Raw genomic sequence first — 21648 nt, 5'->3', positions numbered from 1 at the left:
ACGGGAGTATTATCCGCAATGATTAATTTGACTCGGTCATTATGAACACAGACAAGTCTGACAAAATTGCATTTCATTCCCCACTGAATTAATAAAATCGCTGTACACATAATAAGAACTTATAGTCCTGTACTATCCACTATATTTGACAGGATTTCAGTTTAGGAAAAGGGGAGGGGAAAGAGACACTGGGAAAAGTGCTTATTTGGAACCTGTTTAAAAGCCAGCAATTTACTTGATTTCATGATAAATAACATATAACAAATACATACTTCAAAAGTCCTTTTAAAGTTGCCATGAAAGTCACTGCAGAGGAACCTGGAACCAGCACTTGCCCTGCTCCTGGAGAGAAAGGCACAGTCCTCTATTTCAGCAGGGCTAAGAAGTCAGTTTTGGGAGAAACATCCTGTGAGATGTGGTGAGAAAAGCAGCACTTAACCAGAATGCCTTATTTTGCACTGCTATTAAAGCAGCAGGAGCCCCAATGTCCTTCAAATCTAGTGAGAACATTCAGTAGATAGCTGTATCAAAGCTTGGAAAAGTTACTTTTGTGGACTACAGCTGATGTAGTCCAAAGCAAAGTTTTTCCAAGCAGTTTGTAGTATCGCTAGAAAAGCAGTGCTGTGCTCCTTTTCCTCTTCTGGTTTGGTAGGATCTTTGTATGGACTGGTTGTTCCGTTACATTTACACTTACTATGGGACAACCTAGAGAAGGCAACCTGTTGAGCAGATGTAATCACTCTTTGCAGCATTTTTCTTGCACCCATTAGACCCTTCAGTGCCCCTTTGAACCCTTCAGGAAACTGAAGAGACTGAGCAAATTAAGAGAAGACATTGCACTGTAATGCAATGGCTGTTTTAGAACAGTGTTTCCAAACTACTGTACAGGATTTATTAAATGCAATGCATGAGTTATGTGACTGGTTGTTAGGAAAACTCCAGTGAGTGGTGGACACATCACAGCAACAAAAGATGAATTCATTGGTTGTATGACTCTAGGTTTGTAAAATAGTTGGGAACTGTTATTTTGGGATGTATAGTAGTGTGAATTTCAGAATGTTGTGTGGTCTGTGACTTTACCATAAGAAGGAATGGCACATAAACACCCATTCTGCATTGACAGATGAATTTGTATGTCTCTGCCTGTTTTCCTTCCAGTTCACCAGAAACAATTTCTCTGCTGCTTTCTCTGTTAAATTTATGTTTGCCTGTGAATGTTATTTGACAGGGCAAATATTTACCTCCAATAATGATGAAAATCTCCATCCTGCTAACTGTGAATAACATTCTTTGAATCAATGTTTGTCTGAAGCTTCTAGGATCCCAGCAGATAATCACAGAGAACATGACTTCACAGAGAATTGGGGTCACTTGATATTTGTCAGGTTTCTAAGGAGAGCATTTTCTCTGAATTCTTGCCCGGCCAAATAATGTTCTTTGTGATTAACAATTCTACACAATGTCTCTCTTCATGGAGTAGCTCATCTATAGAATTGAAAGCACTTTTCATTTACAACCCATTTTACATGTGTGGAGTACTGAGGTACAAAAAAAGAGTTTCTTTTCAAAGACGCCTAGCAAAAGATTGCATGAATAGCACGATTTGTGCACGATTGCGTTTGCATGGCATCTAAAGTGTCCAGATGCAAAAGAAGAGAAGAATCCTGTACTTTTAATGATGGCATTAGAATGAGAATTTTGGCAAGGGCAGCTGTTCTTCTTTTTCTGTGTGACACTCAGCTGCAGTTTCCTTTTCTGCACAATGTATAAACTTTGCAAATGGTCACCCCAGTGGCATCTGAAAGCTGATATAAAGTGTTGAGTTTTAAAATTGTGCATCTGCAGTTCATTTGAATACTGCTGTGCTTTGGAAGGAGGTTTTTTATGTATAGAGTTCTTTGGTAATATTGTAGGTTGCCAACTTTTCCCCCCCTAGAATAGTTCCAGCCTCATTAAAAGTTGAATAGCAAGTAAAATTCATTGGGCAGAGCTTTTCTCATCACATAGGGATCCTGCTAGAAATGAACAACAAACAGGTGGCCCCCTCTTTATCTTCTGCCAAATGATTAGAGGAGCTTTAGGGACTGGAGCAGCAGAATTTGCCTACACGTGCCCCCCCCCCCCGGCATTCTGGTCACAATTACAAGAAATGGAGGACAATGGCAGTAAAAAAAAGCCATTGCCTGACAGGTACCTGTTATACAAACACAACTTGATTTGGCAAGTGAATGCTTTAAACTTTGGAAGTATATTTAATTTTGGTTTTCGAATACTCTGACTAGAGTACATGCCAGAGTACACTAACATGTGCACAGAGAACTAGCATCTCAAGGCTGAAAACATTCCATGGAGCATAATCAATGGCAAAATTCAGCAGGACCCCAAACCAAACTAGGGCAACAGCTGTAAATACAACTCTTTTCTTTAAAATATAGCAGGACTACTTTAATTCTAACCCTGAGGCCTAAAGCCCTTACATTTGAGAAAACTTTTGTTATACTTTGAAAATGTCAGTTTTCACTTTTTGACAGTCTTTTAACTTTTATCGTGTGTTTTGAATTTGTCTTAATGCGGTTTAAATAGTAATGTTTGACACAACACATTTTATGTTTCTCTGATCTTCTATGACTCTTCAAGGGAAACCACAGCTGAGGAAGGAAAATTTTCCTTAGCAGCATGTGCGATAAATCACTGCTCTAATTAGATTATGAATTCACACAGAATTTTAATTTTAATTTGCTATCTTTTGGTTGTAATATGCTTTGTTGCGTTTTAATCTTGTGTATCTTGGCTGTGTTCATAATAATCTGTGGTCATAATGATCTGTGGTCATAATAATAAAGTTTTTTGTGTGAGGCCTAGTGATATTTTTAACATTGTTTAGGTTTAACCATATTCTAATATTAATATCTTAATTTATTGTCATTTTAAACACATGTATTTTGTAGCTATTGTAAGTTGTTGAATCTCTTTAGTGGGAGAAAGATGATATATAAATAAAAAAATGAATAATAAATAAATAATCTCTTCTGACAACTAATAAGGGCTTGAGTAGAGATTTAAAACTGTGAGGGGCATATTAATGAGAAAGCCTGAAAAGTTCCCTTTTTATGAGGCCTTGTATGTGAAACTCCTATGGAAGGTCTTCTTGCTGCAAGAAAGCAGAGAAGTGATCCTGCAAACTATGATAGTCTGGAGTTCTTAACTTTATATGAAGCTGTTCCTTTACTTTGGTTGGTGGAACTGCTTCATCTGTTTGTGTTTCTTACTTCTAGAAAGGCTCTGGTGGATCAGACCACATCCAGCATTCTGTTCACAGAGGTGCCATACAAATGCTTATGAAAGGTCTGTCAAGCCAACAGGACATGATAGCAAAAGAGCCATCTTGCTTGTGTGGCCTTGCAACTGGATTTGAGATGCATACATCCTTTGGGTCTGGGAGGCAGGATGTAATTGTGTTGAGTAGTAGCTATTGACAGTCTTATTCTCCATGCCCCCACTTCATTCCCTTTTTAAAAGCCATCCATGTTGGTGACCATCGCTGCTGCCTTTACTAGTAAATTCCACAGCATTTGTTTAGTACATGCTCTTTTTTGCCACCCATTAACTGAGCATATATATATATATATATTTGTTTGTTTGTTTGTTTGTTTATTTAATTAATTAATTAATTAATTTCATTTATACTCCCTCTAGGCGGCTGAATGATGTCTGGTTTATTAACGTTGAATTAAATGCTGTGTGGAAAAATACTTGCCTTTGTCTATTGTGAAACATTCACTGTCCAGTGTCACTGGCTGATCTCCTACCACCCTGATTTTAGTGGATGAGACATTTCTCAGTCCACTTTCTCCACACTGTGCATAATTGTGTACATCTATTTCAGGTTCACCTCTTACTCTTTGTAAACTAGGAAACTTCAAACATTATAGGTTTTCTTAAAGACGAATTGTTTCAGCCCTTGATAAATTTCGTTGTTCTTTGCTGCATTTTAAAGAAAAGAAACAGCTGTTAGCATGATTATTGGTTCTCAGCTATGCTTCCTCAGTGTGGCATTTTATCTGTTGTTTGGTTTTGATGTTCACTGATTTCATCAAGTTGATTATTTTTCACAAAGTTGATTATTTTTGTTTTGTTCTGTTCTGTTTTTTCTCTTTATATTGTTCAGAAAGGCATGGGGGCAGCTGTTGCTAAGGTTGGAGTGTATAAATTTGACAAATGAATGAATAAATACATTATTTATTCCAATCTCAGTATGGGAGGAGAATGATACTGTCGCGTGCCTGATCCCCAGCTGATAAGGGAAAAAAAAAATCTTTACAGAGCATGTTAGACTTGTCAGCATCAGAGCCTACACTGTATTGATTGTGTTAAAGGAGGTCATGATTAAATGGCCACAGAGTTGTGCTCCTTCCTCCCCTGTCCTTAAGGCCATTACACAATGTATGAACATCTGCAGGCCAAAGGACGGAGTTCTATAGGAGTCATAAGCTGCTGTTTGATGGTCCAGTGCTTATGAAAAACACTGATTAAGATATGAGGGCTTTCTTCTCTTTGGGGATCTGGCCAAACTTTCCTATACAGTGGACCCTTGACTTACAGACGGCTCGACTCACAGACTTTTCAAGTTACAGACTTCTCTGGCTGCAAAATTTAGATTCGACTTGCAGACGGAGAATTGACTAACAGACCAGAAAAAAACCAAAATGGAACAAAAATAGAATAAAAACCGCCGGTTATGGGATTAATCGGTTTTCAGTGCATTGTAGGTCAATGGAGATTCGACCTACAGACATTTCGACTTGCAGGCACCATTCCAATACGGATTAATTCCGTAAGTAGAGGGTCCACTGTAGTTCTGCTTATAGTGAATGCTTGGCCTTGCTGATTGTGAGCTGCCCTGCCCCCTGTCCCATCAGCCTTATAGGCACCAGCTGCCAACAGGTGAACTGATGGACATTGCTAAGACTTTATTAAGTAAGGAAACAGAATACTCAAGTGGGATGAGTCACAAATGCTCAGAACATTGTTTTTAAAAATATGATATCTAATGTACATTAGTGTAAAAAAACCAAAAAGTCAACCACTGTTTTTGTTTTCTGATGCAAGTCAATGGGAGGATTTACAAACTGATTTGGATTTTGGCACAGATCAAAGTAGTGCATGAATTGCTCTAGACTGAATTGGTATCCACTCTGAAGTCCTGAACTGGCCTATTAATTGAATTTGTACACCGTCCTAGTGCACACTTACAAAGGGCTGCCTTTAAGTAAAGTAAAATAAAGATGTTTTCAAGACTGCCTTTACTTAAGACAGGTCCATTTCCATCCTATGACCAGCAGCTAACTGGAAATAACTCCTGGTTCCTCAAAGGTATTTAAAAGAGTTTCCTGGTAAAGCAGTCAAATTGTGAGTAAGAAATATTCTTTAAAAGATAGAGAGAAAAACACAGCTTCATGATAAGGGCTAATTAAGGGAGTCGTGATGTATAAGTAACTAAATTCTTCTGTGAGAACTTTTGCCAGAACAGATGACTAGTCTGAATGGCTGAAAAGAGAGAAAAAAAGCAACCACATCTGATTTAAAACCAGCTAGAAAATGTGTTTAGTACAGCCAGGTTAATTAGGGTTAAAACTTATGCTAGAAATTTTGCAACTGGCTTGGGGACTGAAGCTGTGATAAGGTAGGCAGAAGTAAATCTTTTGAACTTGTGTTGTTTGAGTAATAGAAAATCTAGTACTTGTTTGTGCGAAGCAGATTCAAGAAAAATGAAGAGTCTACTCTTGGACATAAGATTATTAAGGAGATAGATAGATAGATAGATAGATAGATAGATAGATAGATAGATAGATAGATAGATAGATAGATAGATAGATAGATAGATAGATAGATAGATAGATAGATAGATAGATATTTGACTGGAGAACCAGGGTTGTCACATTTTGATGAGGAGCCCAAGTGGAAATGAGACAGACTACATCCATCAGATAGACATTTATCTAGATTTCAAAGAGTAGAGTCATCTGAGGAACAAATAATATAGATAGGATTCAAGAGATTCAGACTAAGAGAAGTGATATGGCGAAGGAAGAGAAAATGATAAATGAATTTAAGGAATATTAGAAACAAGTATTAAGGAGCAACAGGAAAATATGGATTAAAAATGGATCTAGTTTATCAGAGGTTAGTGGCACAGTTAAAGGTTGAGGCAGAGAAATTAAGTTCAGGAGTTGAGAAGCACCTGGAATCATTGGGTTCAAGACTTGAGGGAGGGAAAAGATGGCTAAAGCAAATGTTGCAAAACTTTACTGTCATGAAAATACCGTATTGTTCCATTTATAACATGACACCATTTATAAGTGGTAGAATATACCAGATGGGCAGGATATAAATCGAATAAATGAATGAATGAATGAATGAATGAATGAATGAATGAATGAATGAATAAATAAATAAATAAATAAATAAATAAATAAATAAATAAATAAAATAAAATAAAATAAAATAAAATAAAATAAAATAAAATAAAATAAATATAACACACATACACACCACTTTTCTAATCCCCAAATTAAGAACATTTAGCTTTGAGTATTCGGCCTCTGGGCTCATAATGTTTTGAGTCTCTGTTGAATCTGATCATTGCCTAGAACTCCACCTCCAACGAGGTGTGCTCCAATTGGTTTGTACAGAAATTAATTTATTTGGAAGACAGAGAATACAGTATGTGAATGGATTAAAATAGTTGCTCCAGGTTTGATTTGGGCTCAGATTTAGAGAGATTACATAATGTAGACTTTAAATGCGGAACCATAATGCTTCCTGGAGATTTTGTTGTAAGGTTTGCACATTGTTTTCAAGAAGGATCAGTTTATGAGAGTGGTGTGAGAAATGTCTGAACATCTGGCATATAAAGAGGCACCCATTAAAGTATATCAAGATCTTTTGGAGATGCTACTTAAAACTGCTAATGGCTGTCTTCATGAAGAATAATTAAGATATAATTAGGGATACCTAGTATACAGGACAGTGCTATATGATGGAAGGTATTGTAAAATAACCTCATCAGATCAAGGCCTTGATTTGTTTCATGAATGGGGTCTTATTGATGACAATCAATGGGGGGGAAAAGAACTTGTAAAAATGGAAGAGAAGAAACAAGATCATGTTATTAGTTCTTTGGGGGAAGCGGATGTACAGGAAGGAACAGCTGGTGAAACTCCATTGGATCTACTTAGCAGCCTAGCAGGACCTGATATCCAAATGAAGCAAATTAAACATTTTGGACAAAACACAAAGGAATGGCTTTAATAACTGTTGAATAAGCGAACAAATTCCAAAAATACAACAGAAGACAAAGCTACAGGCCAATCTTCCTTCTATACCACTCAGGCAAAGTGTTTGAACTAATGACATTAAACTGTTTAGCTCTTAAAATTGAATATCTTCTAATTCCAGGACAGGCAGGCCTTAAACCTGGCAGGAGCTGTATAGCTCAAATCCAGTGTATAGACAATGATTTTGAAGTACATAAAATAACTGTAGCAGTGTTTATTGACTTGACAACGGCATATGATACTCCATCATTAATTGCTGCTCAAAAAGCGCTACCTCCTTATATGGACTAACAACAATGGTCACCATTCTGCTTCAGAAATGAAAATTCTTTATTGAATTTCAGAAGCACAATCACTGGAGAAAGGAATGGTCTCCCACACACAGAGTAGCGTCCTGGCATTTTAACATTTACACAACTGATTGACCGATGATGTTCTTGCCTTAGCAAGGGGGAAACAAAGACCATTGTGCACCAGCTAAGGTATTCATTAGAAGATCTTTCTTTATACAGTGGTGCCCCGCATAGCAATGATAATCCGTTCCAGGAAAATCGTCGCTATACAGAATCGTCGCTATCCAGGGCAAAAAACCCAATAGGGACGCATTAAAACACGTTTAATGCGTTCCTATGGGGGAAAAACACACTGCTATGCGGAAATCCTCCATCCGGCCGCCATTTTCGCTGCCCCGTAAGCGAGGACAGGGTGCGAAAACACTGCAGGTGGCCATTTTTTCCGGGCGTCCATTTTGGAACTGCCGATCAGCTGTTTTCTAAACATCGCAATGTGAAAATGATCATCGCAATGCGATGTTTACCCATTCAAAATATCGCAGTGTGACCGCAAAATCCGCATTGCTATGCGGATTCGTCGTTAAACGGGGTGCTCGCTATGTGGGGCACCACTGAATTTTGAAAACAACCAGTTGAAACTAAAACCTTTAAAAAGACAGGCCTGTGCCTTCCACTTAAAGAACAGAGAAGCAGAGGAAACTCCAAGTTAGCTGAGAAGGCAAGATTTTGGAACTTTGCCCTAACCCACCAGCTTTGAAGAACTGGTGGTACAAAAGGAAAAGGTAAATCAAAATAAGATAGTAAAAGGGATAATAAATAAAATTTATAAGATTTTAATAGAATCAGAGGACCAAAAAGCTATCCTTAAAACACAATGGGATTTGGGAGAAGAAATAAGTATTGAGGTGTAGAAGAATACGTGGGTTAAAAGAATATTAAAAATTTATGTCCATAAAGATAAAATGATTTTTTTAAAATATATTATTCTGGAGATAGTATTTAACTCTGGTGAAATTAAACCATATGCATACTAAATATTTTAATTTATGTCGGAAAGTATGTCAGGAAGTAGGTACTTATTTCCATATGTGGTGAGAATGTGAGAATATATTGAGATTTTGGAAGTTGATCCTTAAGGAAATAAATGAAATAATTAGGTTAAGTACAGAGATATCCCCTAAGATAGCTTTCTTATCAATATTTGATAAAGAGCAATGGAGTTCAGCAATAAAATAACTAATTTCAAATTTATTAACAGCTTCAAGATTAATGATAGCAAGGAATTGGAAAGTTAAGTATGATTCTTAATTAGATGGATGCAATGTAGTACTCTCTAATTTTCAGCTCCACTGGATGGGGCTCTGCTTCTCTCACACACACAACTTTGCCCCTGCATGTGTGTGTGACTCTGCCCCCTGCGCACTGGGTTCCATCGCGACCGGAACCTCACATGATCTCTATGTGAAGGAGGAAGACAGTTGCGTGGAGAGAAGCAGGGTTGTGTGCATGTGCATGCATGCCCAGCTTAGTGAGAATCTTGGGTGAATGGTATAAAGAAGTTTGGAATATAGCTATTAATGATAAATTTAACGTGATATTAAACTAAAGAAGACTATATTTGGGGATATTGTATTGATTATTTGTTAATAAAGGGGAAAAGGTTGTCACTCTTCACAAAAATCAGTGCAGTGTTAGGGGAATTGGGCTCCGTAAATGGAGGAAAAAATGGTCATATCTCCACATGGTTCCTATGTGTCAGAGGGAGCACATTATGTATCATTGAGTAGTTTATATGGTTTTGTGTTATTACGGGTTTTTTTTGGTTGTTTAGGTTTTTGGTGTCTTTTTCTGTACCTTTTTTTAGTTTTAAAAATACAAGAAAAATGAAAATGTTTACTTGGTCAGAATGGGAAAGGACTGGTAGAGTATGAGTTTCTTAGAGCAAGTTCCAACTATTCTTCCTTATTCTGGAAGAAGACTACTATGTTCTATAACATTATGGAGAAAGTATTCAAAAGCTGGTGTAAAAGGGTGGATTTGAATCAAATATGTCTGAGGTTAAGGGTGCATGATAGCTATTTGGAGAAAATGTAAAATTCATCTTTTCTTGAACGCTTTCGGTGGCTAACTTTTAATAAGGTTTCTTACTTCTGTTGCTGCTGTGATTTGTTGTTGAGACTCTACGCTACTGCAGTTGAAATTATTGTTTTATTGTTTGCCTGATATACATTTTGTTATATTCTTATGTTTTATGTTTTTAATTACTGTATTTTTTAAAGCTATCCTGAGCCTTGGAGAGGCAATGTATAACATTTCACTGGTTTCTTTAAAGAATGTATATATATGCTGTCTTTTAAAACTTGCATTTTTTTCGAAAGGTGACTTAAGGTTATTGTGGTAAAATATTTATAATAAATATACTTAAAAGCATCATCATAAGACTATTTCAGCCGCACTGAGAAAAATGCATTACTTCTAAAACCAGAGAGAGATTACATTAAAAGCCCAACTCATTTTGCTGATGGAGAGGGAAATAAAAGAGCTCATTTCAAAATACAAACAGGATGAGAGATCTGTAGAGGTGGAGCCACCACTGAAAAAGCTAGCCCCTGCGCTTATTAACCTAACTGATCACAATGGGAAGCTTATGAACAGGGACACTTTGGTCATTGACAGAACTTACACAGGTTCCTAGGAGTAAAGGTGGTCCTTTGATATGAACAAACAAACAAACAAACAAGAGTCCCTTGGATTTTAGAGCAACACCACACATATAGGTGCGTATATTCAGTGGCAGTTTCTTGTGTTCCCTGCTCAAATGGCTGAAACAAAATTGTGGCATTGCATTCTTACAAATATTGCCAAAACAAATACATCTATATATGTGACTGCAAGGAAGCAATGGAGATACAATGTAAAACAGAACAAAGCAAAACACAGTGCAGATATACTGTGAGAACAATGAGTGACTTGTTCAGTCTCTCTGTATGTATCAAGCAGGGCAAGAAAGTGATTTTTAGTAGTGTAATTTCCCTTTCAGTTGTTTTTATTTTATGCACCTCCTTTGGCAGTACGTGGAAAGTTACTTTCCAGAGGAATGCATATAGTGGCATACAGAAGCCATCTGTAGCTGATTGGTGGTAGGATAATGCTCTGTTACCCAGACCATCATACTACTACTGCTCACTTACGGATTATGTCAGCATTTTGTTGTGTTCCTTCTTATTACTAACATTTCAAGGTTTGCCCTTTGTGGGTTGCTTATAAAACTTGGTAGAATAGTTCAGGAATAGCTGCAAATCTAGGCTGCGGAGTGTTAGCAAAGAGATATTCACTATAGTTCCTCCTTGCCTTACTCTGCATAGTGGCATTGTGCGGCACTCTGATAAAGCCAGAACAGAGAGGCAATTGTGTTTTTTTCAGCTGATTGGACATGACAAATAGAGCTCTGTTCCTTTGTCAAATATATGCTTACATAGGGCTAGACATTTACACTGCAAATGCTCAGTGCTGTTTATAACCTGCTCATTGCTGCCTTCTCTTTTTATTTATGAGTAAAAAGACGTAGCCTAAGACTTTTCAGAAGTAACTTAAGTATAGTTGCAATTGGTCTCTTAAATATTCAGTTGTGCTCTATTAATTGTTTATGTGTATCTGCATGTTACCTTGAGGTATGGACATAAAAATGGTGTTTACATTTTGGATTTCAGTACCTTGGAATAGTTTCCCAAGTTCATTCCCTTACCTCCTTTCTCCATCTTCTCTTTAACCCACATACTCTTCCTTTATGGAAATATTTCAAGAGCGAAGTCCAGAATGGGCTTGGGGACTACTGCCTTGTTTGCACAACAGTATTCTACATTTGTCTATACAGTACTGTTGCATTTTGTCCCAGGAATGCAAATTACTGTGCAAAGTATATTCATGCCTTCCGCTGAGTTATAAGAAAATGTTGCTGCTAAGAAAACCACAACCCTCATATTGAACGAAGTTTTATTTGTCCTGCTCCTCTTAGAATATGCATAATCTCTGTGTTAAATCCTTCATTCTTGTTATTTACAAAGAAACCAATTTATAAGTCATATAAATATTTGACAGTTTTTGCACTACTATCCCTTTATTCATGTCATTATTCATTCTCCTCCATCTACTTTTTTTTTCCTGTCCTGGCAAGCAGAATCTCCTTTTTTTGAATTCTTCTTTGGTCTCCTGAGCTCTAGCCTCTTAAGACACTGCAGTTCACTTTTGTAATCAAATTACTCTGAGAAGCTCTGTTGAAGCTGCAGTATCAACTCTGCAGTGAGTCCCTGTAGCTCAGTAATATGTTTGTCTTCCCACTGACTTTCCGTTGTTATCTTTAAGGATTGCATTATGTTTCCCTTCATGTCTGCCTGTTCTTATTTTCAAATGTGATTTGACTTGCTCTGTTGGATTCCCCATATTGCTCTGCACCCTATTCTTGGTCTGACATAACCCGTGATACTCTCTACAGCATATCCATTTGTTTTATTATTGGCAACATTTATGTCTTGCGTCCCCTCCAGTGTGCAAAGTGGTATGTATATCTGTCCTCCTGTCCAGTTTATTGGAGGTGAGATATATCAGACTGAGAGAAAATGTCTGGCTGAAGGTCACCCAGTGAGTTTCTTGGCTCAGTGGTAACTAGAACCTTGCTCTCCTACTGTAATGGCTAATATATTTGCTTATTTTATATAAATATAACAGTGAAAAATAAGATTGGAACAAGGAAGCACATTACAAAAACCACAAATATGACACATTTCAGTATTTCCATGATAGTTTTTTAAGAGCTGGCTGTAATATTACACATTTATGGATACTTGTGTCAGAAGATGGCCTCTCCATCTGTCATTTGTGATGCATGGCAAGAGAATGCTTGGGCCTTCATGAGAAGAATGGCTGAAATCCTGTGACACAAGATACACTGAGTAAAGCTGATGACATGGTCAGTCACAGCAGTTTTCAGAAATGTCCCACATCTCTTAGTGGTTTCTCCGTGATGAAAGGGTTCCCGGGGAGCTGGAGGTGAACTGACAGTGAAAAATTGCTGGGGTTGGTGACATCTTCAGCCTTCTGCAGGATAACTTCTGGCAAGAGGGTTTCAGCCAAATATGTGCAAAGTGATACATCAAACTGCCATAGCACTATGTGTAGCTCAGGGTACATAACATGAGCTGAATCCATGCTATAGTTGCATTAGGCAGTATTAAGATTCTGTTCAAATAAAAGTGACTGAGCTAGTTAGAAATAGTTTCTACCACAAGTACAGTTTTGCTCTTTCTGAGAGTGAGAAAAATCAGGTATTTATATTATGTCACAAAGGATGAGTGGAGAATTTCTCCCAAATCAGGCCAAGCCATTTATTTATATAGAAACAAACTGGACATAAAATTAATTCATTTATCACAGAAAGGACTATTGTCTGTACCTTCTTTCTTCTGCTTTATAAAATAATCACTCTAAATGGGCTGTAGTGTTCTAAAGAAAGGTTTCTTTAAAGTTCTCATAAAATAATTATTGAAATCTCCCCATTTGTGACGATGAACCCAGGATTCAGCTTGCATACCTCAGTCTCATCATCAGTTTAATACTAGAAAAAAAAAGATGGGGGCAAAAGTATTTGTAGTGTTCTTTAAGATGCAAGAGCATATGGTTTGAGAGAGAAGTAGAGACCAGAATATGTACCTGTTATGTAGATTGTTCCAGGCTGAGGTTGATGTTTGAATGAAAGTTACTGAAACCCTGGTGGAATTTCTCTAGGGATGCTTTTTAATGGTTTCAGATCAGGAAAATGTCATCAATGTTCCTCAAATAGAGGAGTGGTTTTTGGGTACAACAGTTGAGAAAGCATTGTACTAGGTAAGCTATGAATATTTAAGCTGATTTATTATTTAGAATATATAGTGTGAAGTCTGGATAATGCAGACTATGATCTGTAAGAATGCATGTGTGTTATAACCAAATTGGAATATCCTGAATTTTGGATTGAATAATTCATTTGGGTGCAGGACTACAGTCTAATCTCTGTGGGAAAGAAATATATCAGAAGAGGTTGTGTTGCTTCTAAGGATGTAATGAACACTTGCAAGTGTGCTTGCCTTCAGTAAAAGAAAATATGGTCAACTGCTACTAGATTTTTCACTCTTGTGTGAGAAGCAAAAAAGAAAAAAAAGAAAAAGGCCATTATTTGTGAGCAGCAACATAAAACCCCTTGTATATTGAAGGGAATTTTCCAGGCAAAAATCCTGAAATGCAACAAATGTACAGGAACACTCATAATTCTGCCTGGTAGGGGATTTTTTTAACCTGCTGAAATGAAATAAATTATTATTTATACCCCTAGTGGCATCACTGATCACTTGATCCATAAGATCTTATGTGCATAAGAGTCACTTTGCACAGGTTGCCCATTTATATAAAATGTTTCTCTTGTGGGTTGGCTATCTTAAAACTAAGACAGTTCTATATCTGAAGATTTAACATTCATATTGAAGAACCTATGGAGCTACTGACTAAGACAATAAATTAATGTGCTGTGTGCTAGTTAGTAGAGGGGACATGGTGGCACTGCGGGTTAAACCACAGAAGCCTCCGTGCTGCAAGGTCAGAAGACCAGCAGTCATAAGATCAAATCCACGTGACGGAGTGAGCTCCCGTCACTTGTTCCAGCTCCTGCCAACCTAGCAGTGTGAAAGCATGTAAAAATGTCAGTAGATAAATAGGTGCCACCACGGTGGGAAGGTAATGGCGTTCCATGTCTATCGCACTGGCCACATGACCACGGAAACTGTCTATGAACAAACACTGGCTCTATGGCTTGGAGACGGGGATGAGCACCGTGTCCTAGAGTCGGACATGACTGGACTAAATGTTAAGGGGAACCTTTACCTATGCTAGTTAGTAAGTTACTTAAGTTTAGTATGGGAAGCTGGAAGTGGAATTACATCCACATTCTTTCTCATACTAGCCTTGTTTTTCAAGGCTTCTCTTTAAAAATCCATAAAGCAAGAGCAATATTTTAGAGTTTTCTGTGCAGAAATTATATATAATGCTTATCAGCAGGAAGTCTTATTGTATTGACTGGATATTGTCTAATCTGATTTTAATGTATGTAACTTTGATCCTAATTTTGATCCAATTGCTTAAAGGCTTACTTTATGGAAAAGCATTATGATTTCCAACCATTCTTCATGTTTGAACTGAACAAAGCTGAAAGAAAATGTGCAAAAGATATGAAAAGGGTGATTTATGTCCTAAATTTAAAGAATGTTGAATGAGTTAAGAACCATTTCGTGAATTGTTCTATAGTTTTAATGTAGTTTGTATAGAGAGCACAGACTGAAACAAGACCTTTTTTAATTGAAAGAAAGATCTTGTTGCCCTGCAACCATGTTTCTATTTTCAGGTGATGGTTTCTCACGCAGTACTCTGACTTGTTTTGTTCAGTGGGCAAACGTCTCTTGCTTCTCATCTTAATATCAATACATAGTCCCAGCTCATCTCTTGGTCCTGTTGCAGAGGGGTGGTCTGTAGTCTCTTTCACCAAAGAAGAAAGTATTTTTTTTCATTTTATGGAGTAATAAGTTGCATGTGTCATAAGCTCTTTATGTGCACAAAAAAATAAGACAACATGGAAGAATTAGCGTTGTACCAGTAAATCTCAGGTGAACATTAAAATGAGTACAGTATAGAAATAAGCAGAGTATAGAAACATTAGTGCTATTGCTAACATGTTAACATTGCATTGGAAACCAGTTTGTTATTAAGGTCATATTAGGGGACACCCTAAAAATAAAGTGTAATCTTAATCAATAACGGTATGGTCATCATATTTCATTTAAATTATTAAAAATGCAATTACAATTACTAAAGACAAAAAACCCTGAAAACTTATAATATATCCAAATGCGAAGGGGAAACAAGGTCTCAGGATGCTGAAAAAAATATGTTTAGTCTGCTTTTAAAAGTACCCAAATCATTTCAGCCCAATGAGTATGTGGCCTTCAGAGGAAATATTTTGTTTCATTATGGAACTTACTGCAATTTGCTTCAACATCATAACTGACCATTTTATCCGAATAGTCATTCCTGGAACTGAAGTACATTAATTGTGCCCTGACAATGTTATTGGTACACCTTATCAACATGTAGTATATTGTTCCAGGTGTGATGGTCTGCAAGATATGCTTTCTGATATTACCCAATCTGCTTTGACTTGTCATCCAACTTATGGTGTCTTTTCATGCTTCCCCCTGTCTCATAAACAAGATCTTTTTAATCTTATCTAGTCATATTCTTTTTCCCAGAATGTGATTTTGTGCACTCTTACTTGACAGTACAGTACAGCCCACAGGATGCAGTGAGACTTCCTGCTTAAGCAGGTATAGTGTATGTCAAGTTCAAATGTTACACTTGGAACTGTGTAGAGATCTAAAAGAGTAATGGGAATCAGGATATGCATATAAGCCCTGACTGCACATGTCCTTTTCCATTGAAATCATTGAGGCCTTCCTGTGAGGAATGCAAAGTTCTGAAGCAGAGACTATACATGTGTGTGCTTCAACACACAATACTCTTGTGATCCAAGCCTCTGCTTATCAGGGATTTTGATCATGTGTGCACTGTAGAGACATTGAGCCAAACACACATCCATTCTCTACTTCATGTTCTTCATGTGAAGGTCTCAGTGATTTCCGGGTGGGAAGACAGTGTAGGGTTGGGTTTAAGTGAGTGCCGTGGTCTCCACCACCCTTTTAGAACTGTACAGTGGTGCCCTGCTGTACGGATAATCCGTTCCAGCAAAATCACTGTAGAACGAAATCGTCGTCAAGCAGGGAAAAAACCCCATTGAAACGCATTAAAAACTGGTTAATGTGTTCCAATGGGCGAAATACCTCATCGTCCAGCGAAGATCCTCCATAGGGCAGCCATTTTTCGGGGCCTGTAAAGTGAAAAATCAGTCCTGAAAACAGCAGGGAGCCATTCTGCACAGCGGGCAGCCATTTTGAAACCCGACAATCAGCTGTTTTTAGATCATTGTAAAGCGAAAAATCGGTGCCCGAAGCAGAGAACCAATCATTGTCAAGCGGGTTTTTCCTATTTAAACATTGTTTTGCAATCGCAAAAACATCGTCGTGAAGCAGATTCATCATCGGGTGAGGTAATCGTTAAGTGGGGCACCACTGTATGCAGTTTTGAGTGCAATGTCTGAATGTTGGTTTTTTAAAGTGACATATCTGAAGCAACTGTAATAATTATATTAAATGTAAGCTCAATTATGTGTTCTTGAATGGGGCCATTAATGAAAAGTTTATTCAAATTATATCTGCTATTAAATTACTACTGCAGGAGGAAGTAAAGTATAATTGTCAAATGAGTAGACTGCATATGTGTGTTTGTCACAGGAATCTTTATTTGAATGGAATTATTGTGAGAATTGCTTTGTAAAAATGCATTTTTATTATTATTTTTTAGACTTACAATGGTCAGAATGAGAATAACGAAGACTATGAGATCCCTCCTATTACTCCTCCTAACCTCCCAGACCCTTCCCTCCTTCACTTGGTGGATCATGAAACTGGATATCATTCACTGTGCCACAGTCTCCCTCCAAATAGCCTGATACCAGCATATTCCTATCAGAATATGGACTTTCCAGCCATCATGGTGTCTAATATGTTGAGCCAAGATGGACATCTCCTCTCTAGCCAGCTACCTACTGTGAGTAGTGCTTCTTTTTATGCTTTATGGTATATGCCACTAACTTGCTATTTAGGAGACAGATGACCTGTTAAGTTGGTTCCAGGTAATGAAGTATAGTATAATTAAAATGATGCTTTTCACGTAGCTATTCTGAATTGGCAGAACTTGGGTTCAGAGTGCTTTTGAGCATGCAGAATGAAAAAGGAAATTCTCAGTGCAATATATGCATTAAGAACATAATTGTAAAATTGAGCCTTCTCATTCTGCTGGCTAAAGCTGGCCCAGTAAAAGATGCCATCTTTTCCTATTTTATATCAACTCATTTTCATTATGAACACAGTGAACGTAGAAGTGTATTCATATGTAATCATGCCTTATAGAGGAATTAGAGGATGTGAGTCACTATCAATAGTTTTTCCAAGTTGAGGGAAGCAGATCTCAGGACCAGAAGTTGTACTCTTTTGCAGCTGTTTCCATAATCACACTTTTAATTCTTCTGGGACCTGAAAATCTCTGCTTTAAAAATAATCCTCTCTTATAGCCCAAATGTATTCATGTGATGGTCTTATGTTTTACTTTTTGTATATATAACGCCATACATATTGATTTGGGCTTTTCAGGACTTGCATGTACGTGCTTTATTCTTCTTGCCTGCTTTGGCTTGATTTTCAAAAGCAGAAAAAGATCTTCCCCAACTTCCTGTTCATTCCATTCATTCTGTATTGTTCACCCTTTTGTATGTATCCTTGTACTCAAGGGTGTGAAAGAGGGAACTAGCCAGGACAGGAATCTTAGTGGGTTGATTCAGTCAAATTTAGTAGTGATGACAAATAACCGAAACATGGCTAGTTTTTCTCCTGATGATGTGTGCTTCTATCTCATTCCAGTGACAGAGAAAACTTGCCTTTTCTTATAAAACATTTGGAGCTAAGCAGCCCTCCATTTCTCTTGTAGGAACAGCACAGAAGCCAGGGAAAGTAGGAAATAAAAAGAAGAGAGCAAAAAGGGGTTAAGATAAAGCACATGAACTGCTCACACATGGACACACACTCTACCCAGTGCACCAGCATCCATTAAGTTCTTTCTAAAGAAGGGAGGATGTGAATGCAGTAAATAAATAATATGTTTGAGCTGAGGAAATTCTCTTTGAGGAATCAGATTCAGTGTATCACAGACTCACAATATATGTAAATTATTCCCTTTTGATTGTGATCTGCTAAGAAGGTGCATGTTACACTTTTACGTAAAACAGTGAAATAGAAATAATACATCAAAAAGGTAGATTTGGGAGAAAATATCTGAGGTGTTGCCCGGAGTAAAAGTGAGTTCACTATGGAAGATGGGGAAAGCCATGCTGTATAAACTTCAAAATTTCTTTTATTCATAGCTTGGAAATTACTGTGCAGACTTATCATGTAACTGTACATGATTTTTTTCCCATTGAGGGCTCCTAAGAAAGTTAGCGTCTTTGAATTAATAACTTTGTTTAAAACTCTTATATTTCATCTTTTCACCATTTGCTTCCTTAAGATAGCCTACCAGATATAATTTAAAAATGCTATCCATTATAATAAACACAACCACAATTTACAAAGGCAGGTACTCAATAAAACAACAGATAAATATGAGTAACAGTCCTCAAAAATAAAATATTTCAAATAGATGTGACAATTTCTATGTACTACCTAAAATATATGTCATTCATTACATACAATAATCATTGTCATGTAGTAGCTGCAATGCTGGGTTTGAATGTTAGAATCCTAGGTTCAGAGACCTACTAAGTTAGAAAAATAATTGCCAGGATACTCTGGAAAAATATCTTTCCCACTAATCCACCACACAGAGTTTTTGAGATAGTCCAGCATCCAAACTATGGTTTGTTGTGATCATTGAATCACTCTGATATCACAGACTGTGGTTTGTGGGTAGCAATCTAATATATCAACCATGGTTTTTGAAAACTGGAGTCTAGCAAGCTGAGGTTTGCATTATATCTAAACAGACAAGATACTATTTGGAATGCCAAGGTTTCTTTACAGGCTGTTCTTTTAGATATTCTGGATGTTTTTATGGTGGGAGAGGAGGGAAGCCACATAATCTGTGCTTTTTCTGTATATTTAGGGTGTAAACTACAGCTGGTAAAACCATGGTTTAATGTCATGTCTGAACAAGTTCTTCATGAGGATAATATTGCTTTATGGAGGAAAGATGTAAAATTATAACAACATTTGTTCAGTTAATATAACAGCAGCCATAAGAAAATGATATTTGTCTGGATAGCTCAGCAAGTTGAGTGTTTGGCTGTGAAGCCAGAAGTTGGTAGTTCAATTCACCATTGTGCTTCCTGTGAGTAGAGCCAGCCTGTATCACCTTGGGCAACCCACACAACTCCAAGGTGGCAGTAGAAAGAAACAGTAAATTTTTTTCTAAGTAGTCTGTACCTAGAAAACCCTGAAAAGGGGCACCATAAGTCAGAATTCACTTGACAGCACACAATCATTATGATACAGATCTCTTAATTAGAAGGCAATGGATTTTTCTGTTGTGGAAAATCAAGATCTAGGGAAAAAATAGATTTCATAAGAGAATTCAGGAAAGCTCAGCCCTACCCTCTCAACACTGTCCTACATTTGTGCTTAAAATGAAGGTATTCAGCAAATGCCGCTTCTTTCATGACTATCTAAAAACCAACAGGCATCTTTGTATTAAATCAAATGTTACTTCAGGGTTCCTCTTCAGCAAAGTTGATTAAAACATTCATTTCTGAGACAAAAGAGTCAATTTTGTATGAAAGATATTTCCCTCTCAGTTTAATTTAAAGCGTAGCCCCAAAGCCTGACCCCTATTTTCATAACATGATAATTTTATCCTGTGTTGATTGTCTCATTTTTGAGAGGAGATATTGCACTTATAAATCAGTTTCTAAAATACTCAAAGAAACAAGAATGCTAGGATTTATTAAACAGCTTCCACACATCTGAAATAATTTATTTTGGAGTAGTCCTTGGGAAATATTCTCTTTCTTACTTTATGGGTCTGTTTTACAAATGCAGGATCATGACAATAAATCATGATAGAGCTGCAAATAGATAAGAATAGGGCTTAGTGTGCTGTAAGCGTAGAACAGGGATATTAAGATTTGTTTCCTCCTTGTAATGAAAAGGAAGAATGAAAAAGGAAGAAATCTGGAGACGTCAGACATTTGCAGTCACTTGTCAAAAGGAGAGCATTTGATTTTAAATAGAGGCTTCTGGAAACATGACACATCCCTTGGGCTCTGAGGAGCAACACGGCTGGTGGGGAAGAAAATTGAACTGAAAAATTGCAAACTTTCTCCCCTTTTTTATCATAGCACATTCTTCCAAAACCATCAATATTTCCATTGGTTAAAATTATAATTGGCGCTTTTCATGTCACACACAATTGACCTTTTTTGGTTTTTATGTTAATATATACTTTCAGTATGTGTTTGTGGCTGAGCAACATCTACCTACATTTGTCTAGTGACATACCTTGCATTTCTTAAGTAGCACTAATGGGAACTGTGTGTATAGTATACGAGAAAGAACAAACTATTACGTACAGAAGAGATTTAACAACATTTGTTCCTCTTAATAATTTCCAACTGAGTGTCCTACATATCCAATCTTCAGTGGATAATATTGTGACAGAATAAAGTTATATTCATTTTATTTTCACATAAACTTTTGACCCCCCCACCAAATTTTAAAATGTTAGATGTATCAATATCCAGTTCCTAAATATGCCATCTAAAGGCAGTGGCTACCTGCTTCAGTATTTAACGTACAGTCCACAGTCAGGGAAGTATTTGTATTTATATGTGTATACAGTATGTATGATACAAAAAACTTGAAGTTATCAAATAAATAAACATTTGCTTTGCCCTTAGGGCTCATCTTGTTTTTAAAATATGCATTTGACAGAAAAGCCTGTTTCCTATGCCAGATCTTACACATATCCAGACATGGCCAGGGATAAAAGGAGTCTTACTCTGTTTATAATTTGTAACATTGGTGATCCAGGGAACTTTTTGGCTGCAGACCTCTGAAGCAGGGGGCATCCTGTCCCATTCTCCCCTGCCCACTTCTCCTACAGTGCAGTTTATTCTCTTGCTTCCTAAGTAGCAGCCTTGTTTTGCCAAAACTAGGCACGTGATGAGTCCTTGAGAAGGTTATCATTTTTAGATAATTTCCATGCCTTGTCCAATCAAAACTCTTCATCTCTTTGACTATGAAACTTCTGAGAAACCCCATGAGATTTCTCACAGATTT

At 37.1% G+C, this 21648-nt stretch overlaps 1 protein-coding gene across 13 annotated transcripts in view; it reads left to right on the top strand.

Moving 5' to 3' along the window:
* Positions 1-21648, top strand: part of TOX2 (TOX high mobility group box family member 2) — a 294760-nt gene that overhangs the window by 129868 nt on the left and 143244 nt on the right. For 12 of the 13 annotated variants that reach the window (XM_078393253.1, XM_072997026.2, XM_078393248.1 and 9 more), the window contains one exon: positions 17126-17371. In XM_078393253.1, the coding sequence (XP_078249379.1) occupies positions 17126-17371 (246 nt within the window). Of the gene's footprint in view, positions 1-13438; positions 13511-17125; positions 17372-21648 lie in introns of those variants that run through there. The other variant, XM_078393252.1, reaches the window with a different exon arrangement.

This window comes from Pogona vitticeps, chromosome 4 (genome assembly GCF_051106095.1).
Source record: "Pogona vitticeps strain Pit_001003342236 chromosome 4, PviZW2.1, whole genome shotgun sequence".
Taxonomy (NCBI): Eukaryota; Metazoa; Chordata; class Lepidosauria; order Squamata; family Agamidae; genus Pogona; species Pogona vitticeps.
This window is presented reverse-complemented; position numbering and strand designations above follow the sequence as displayed.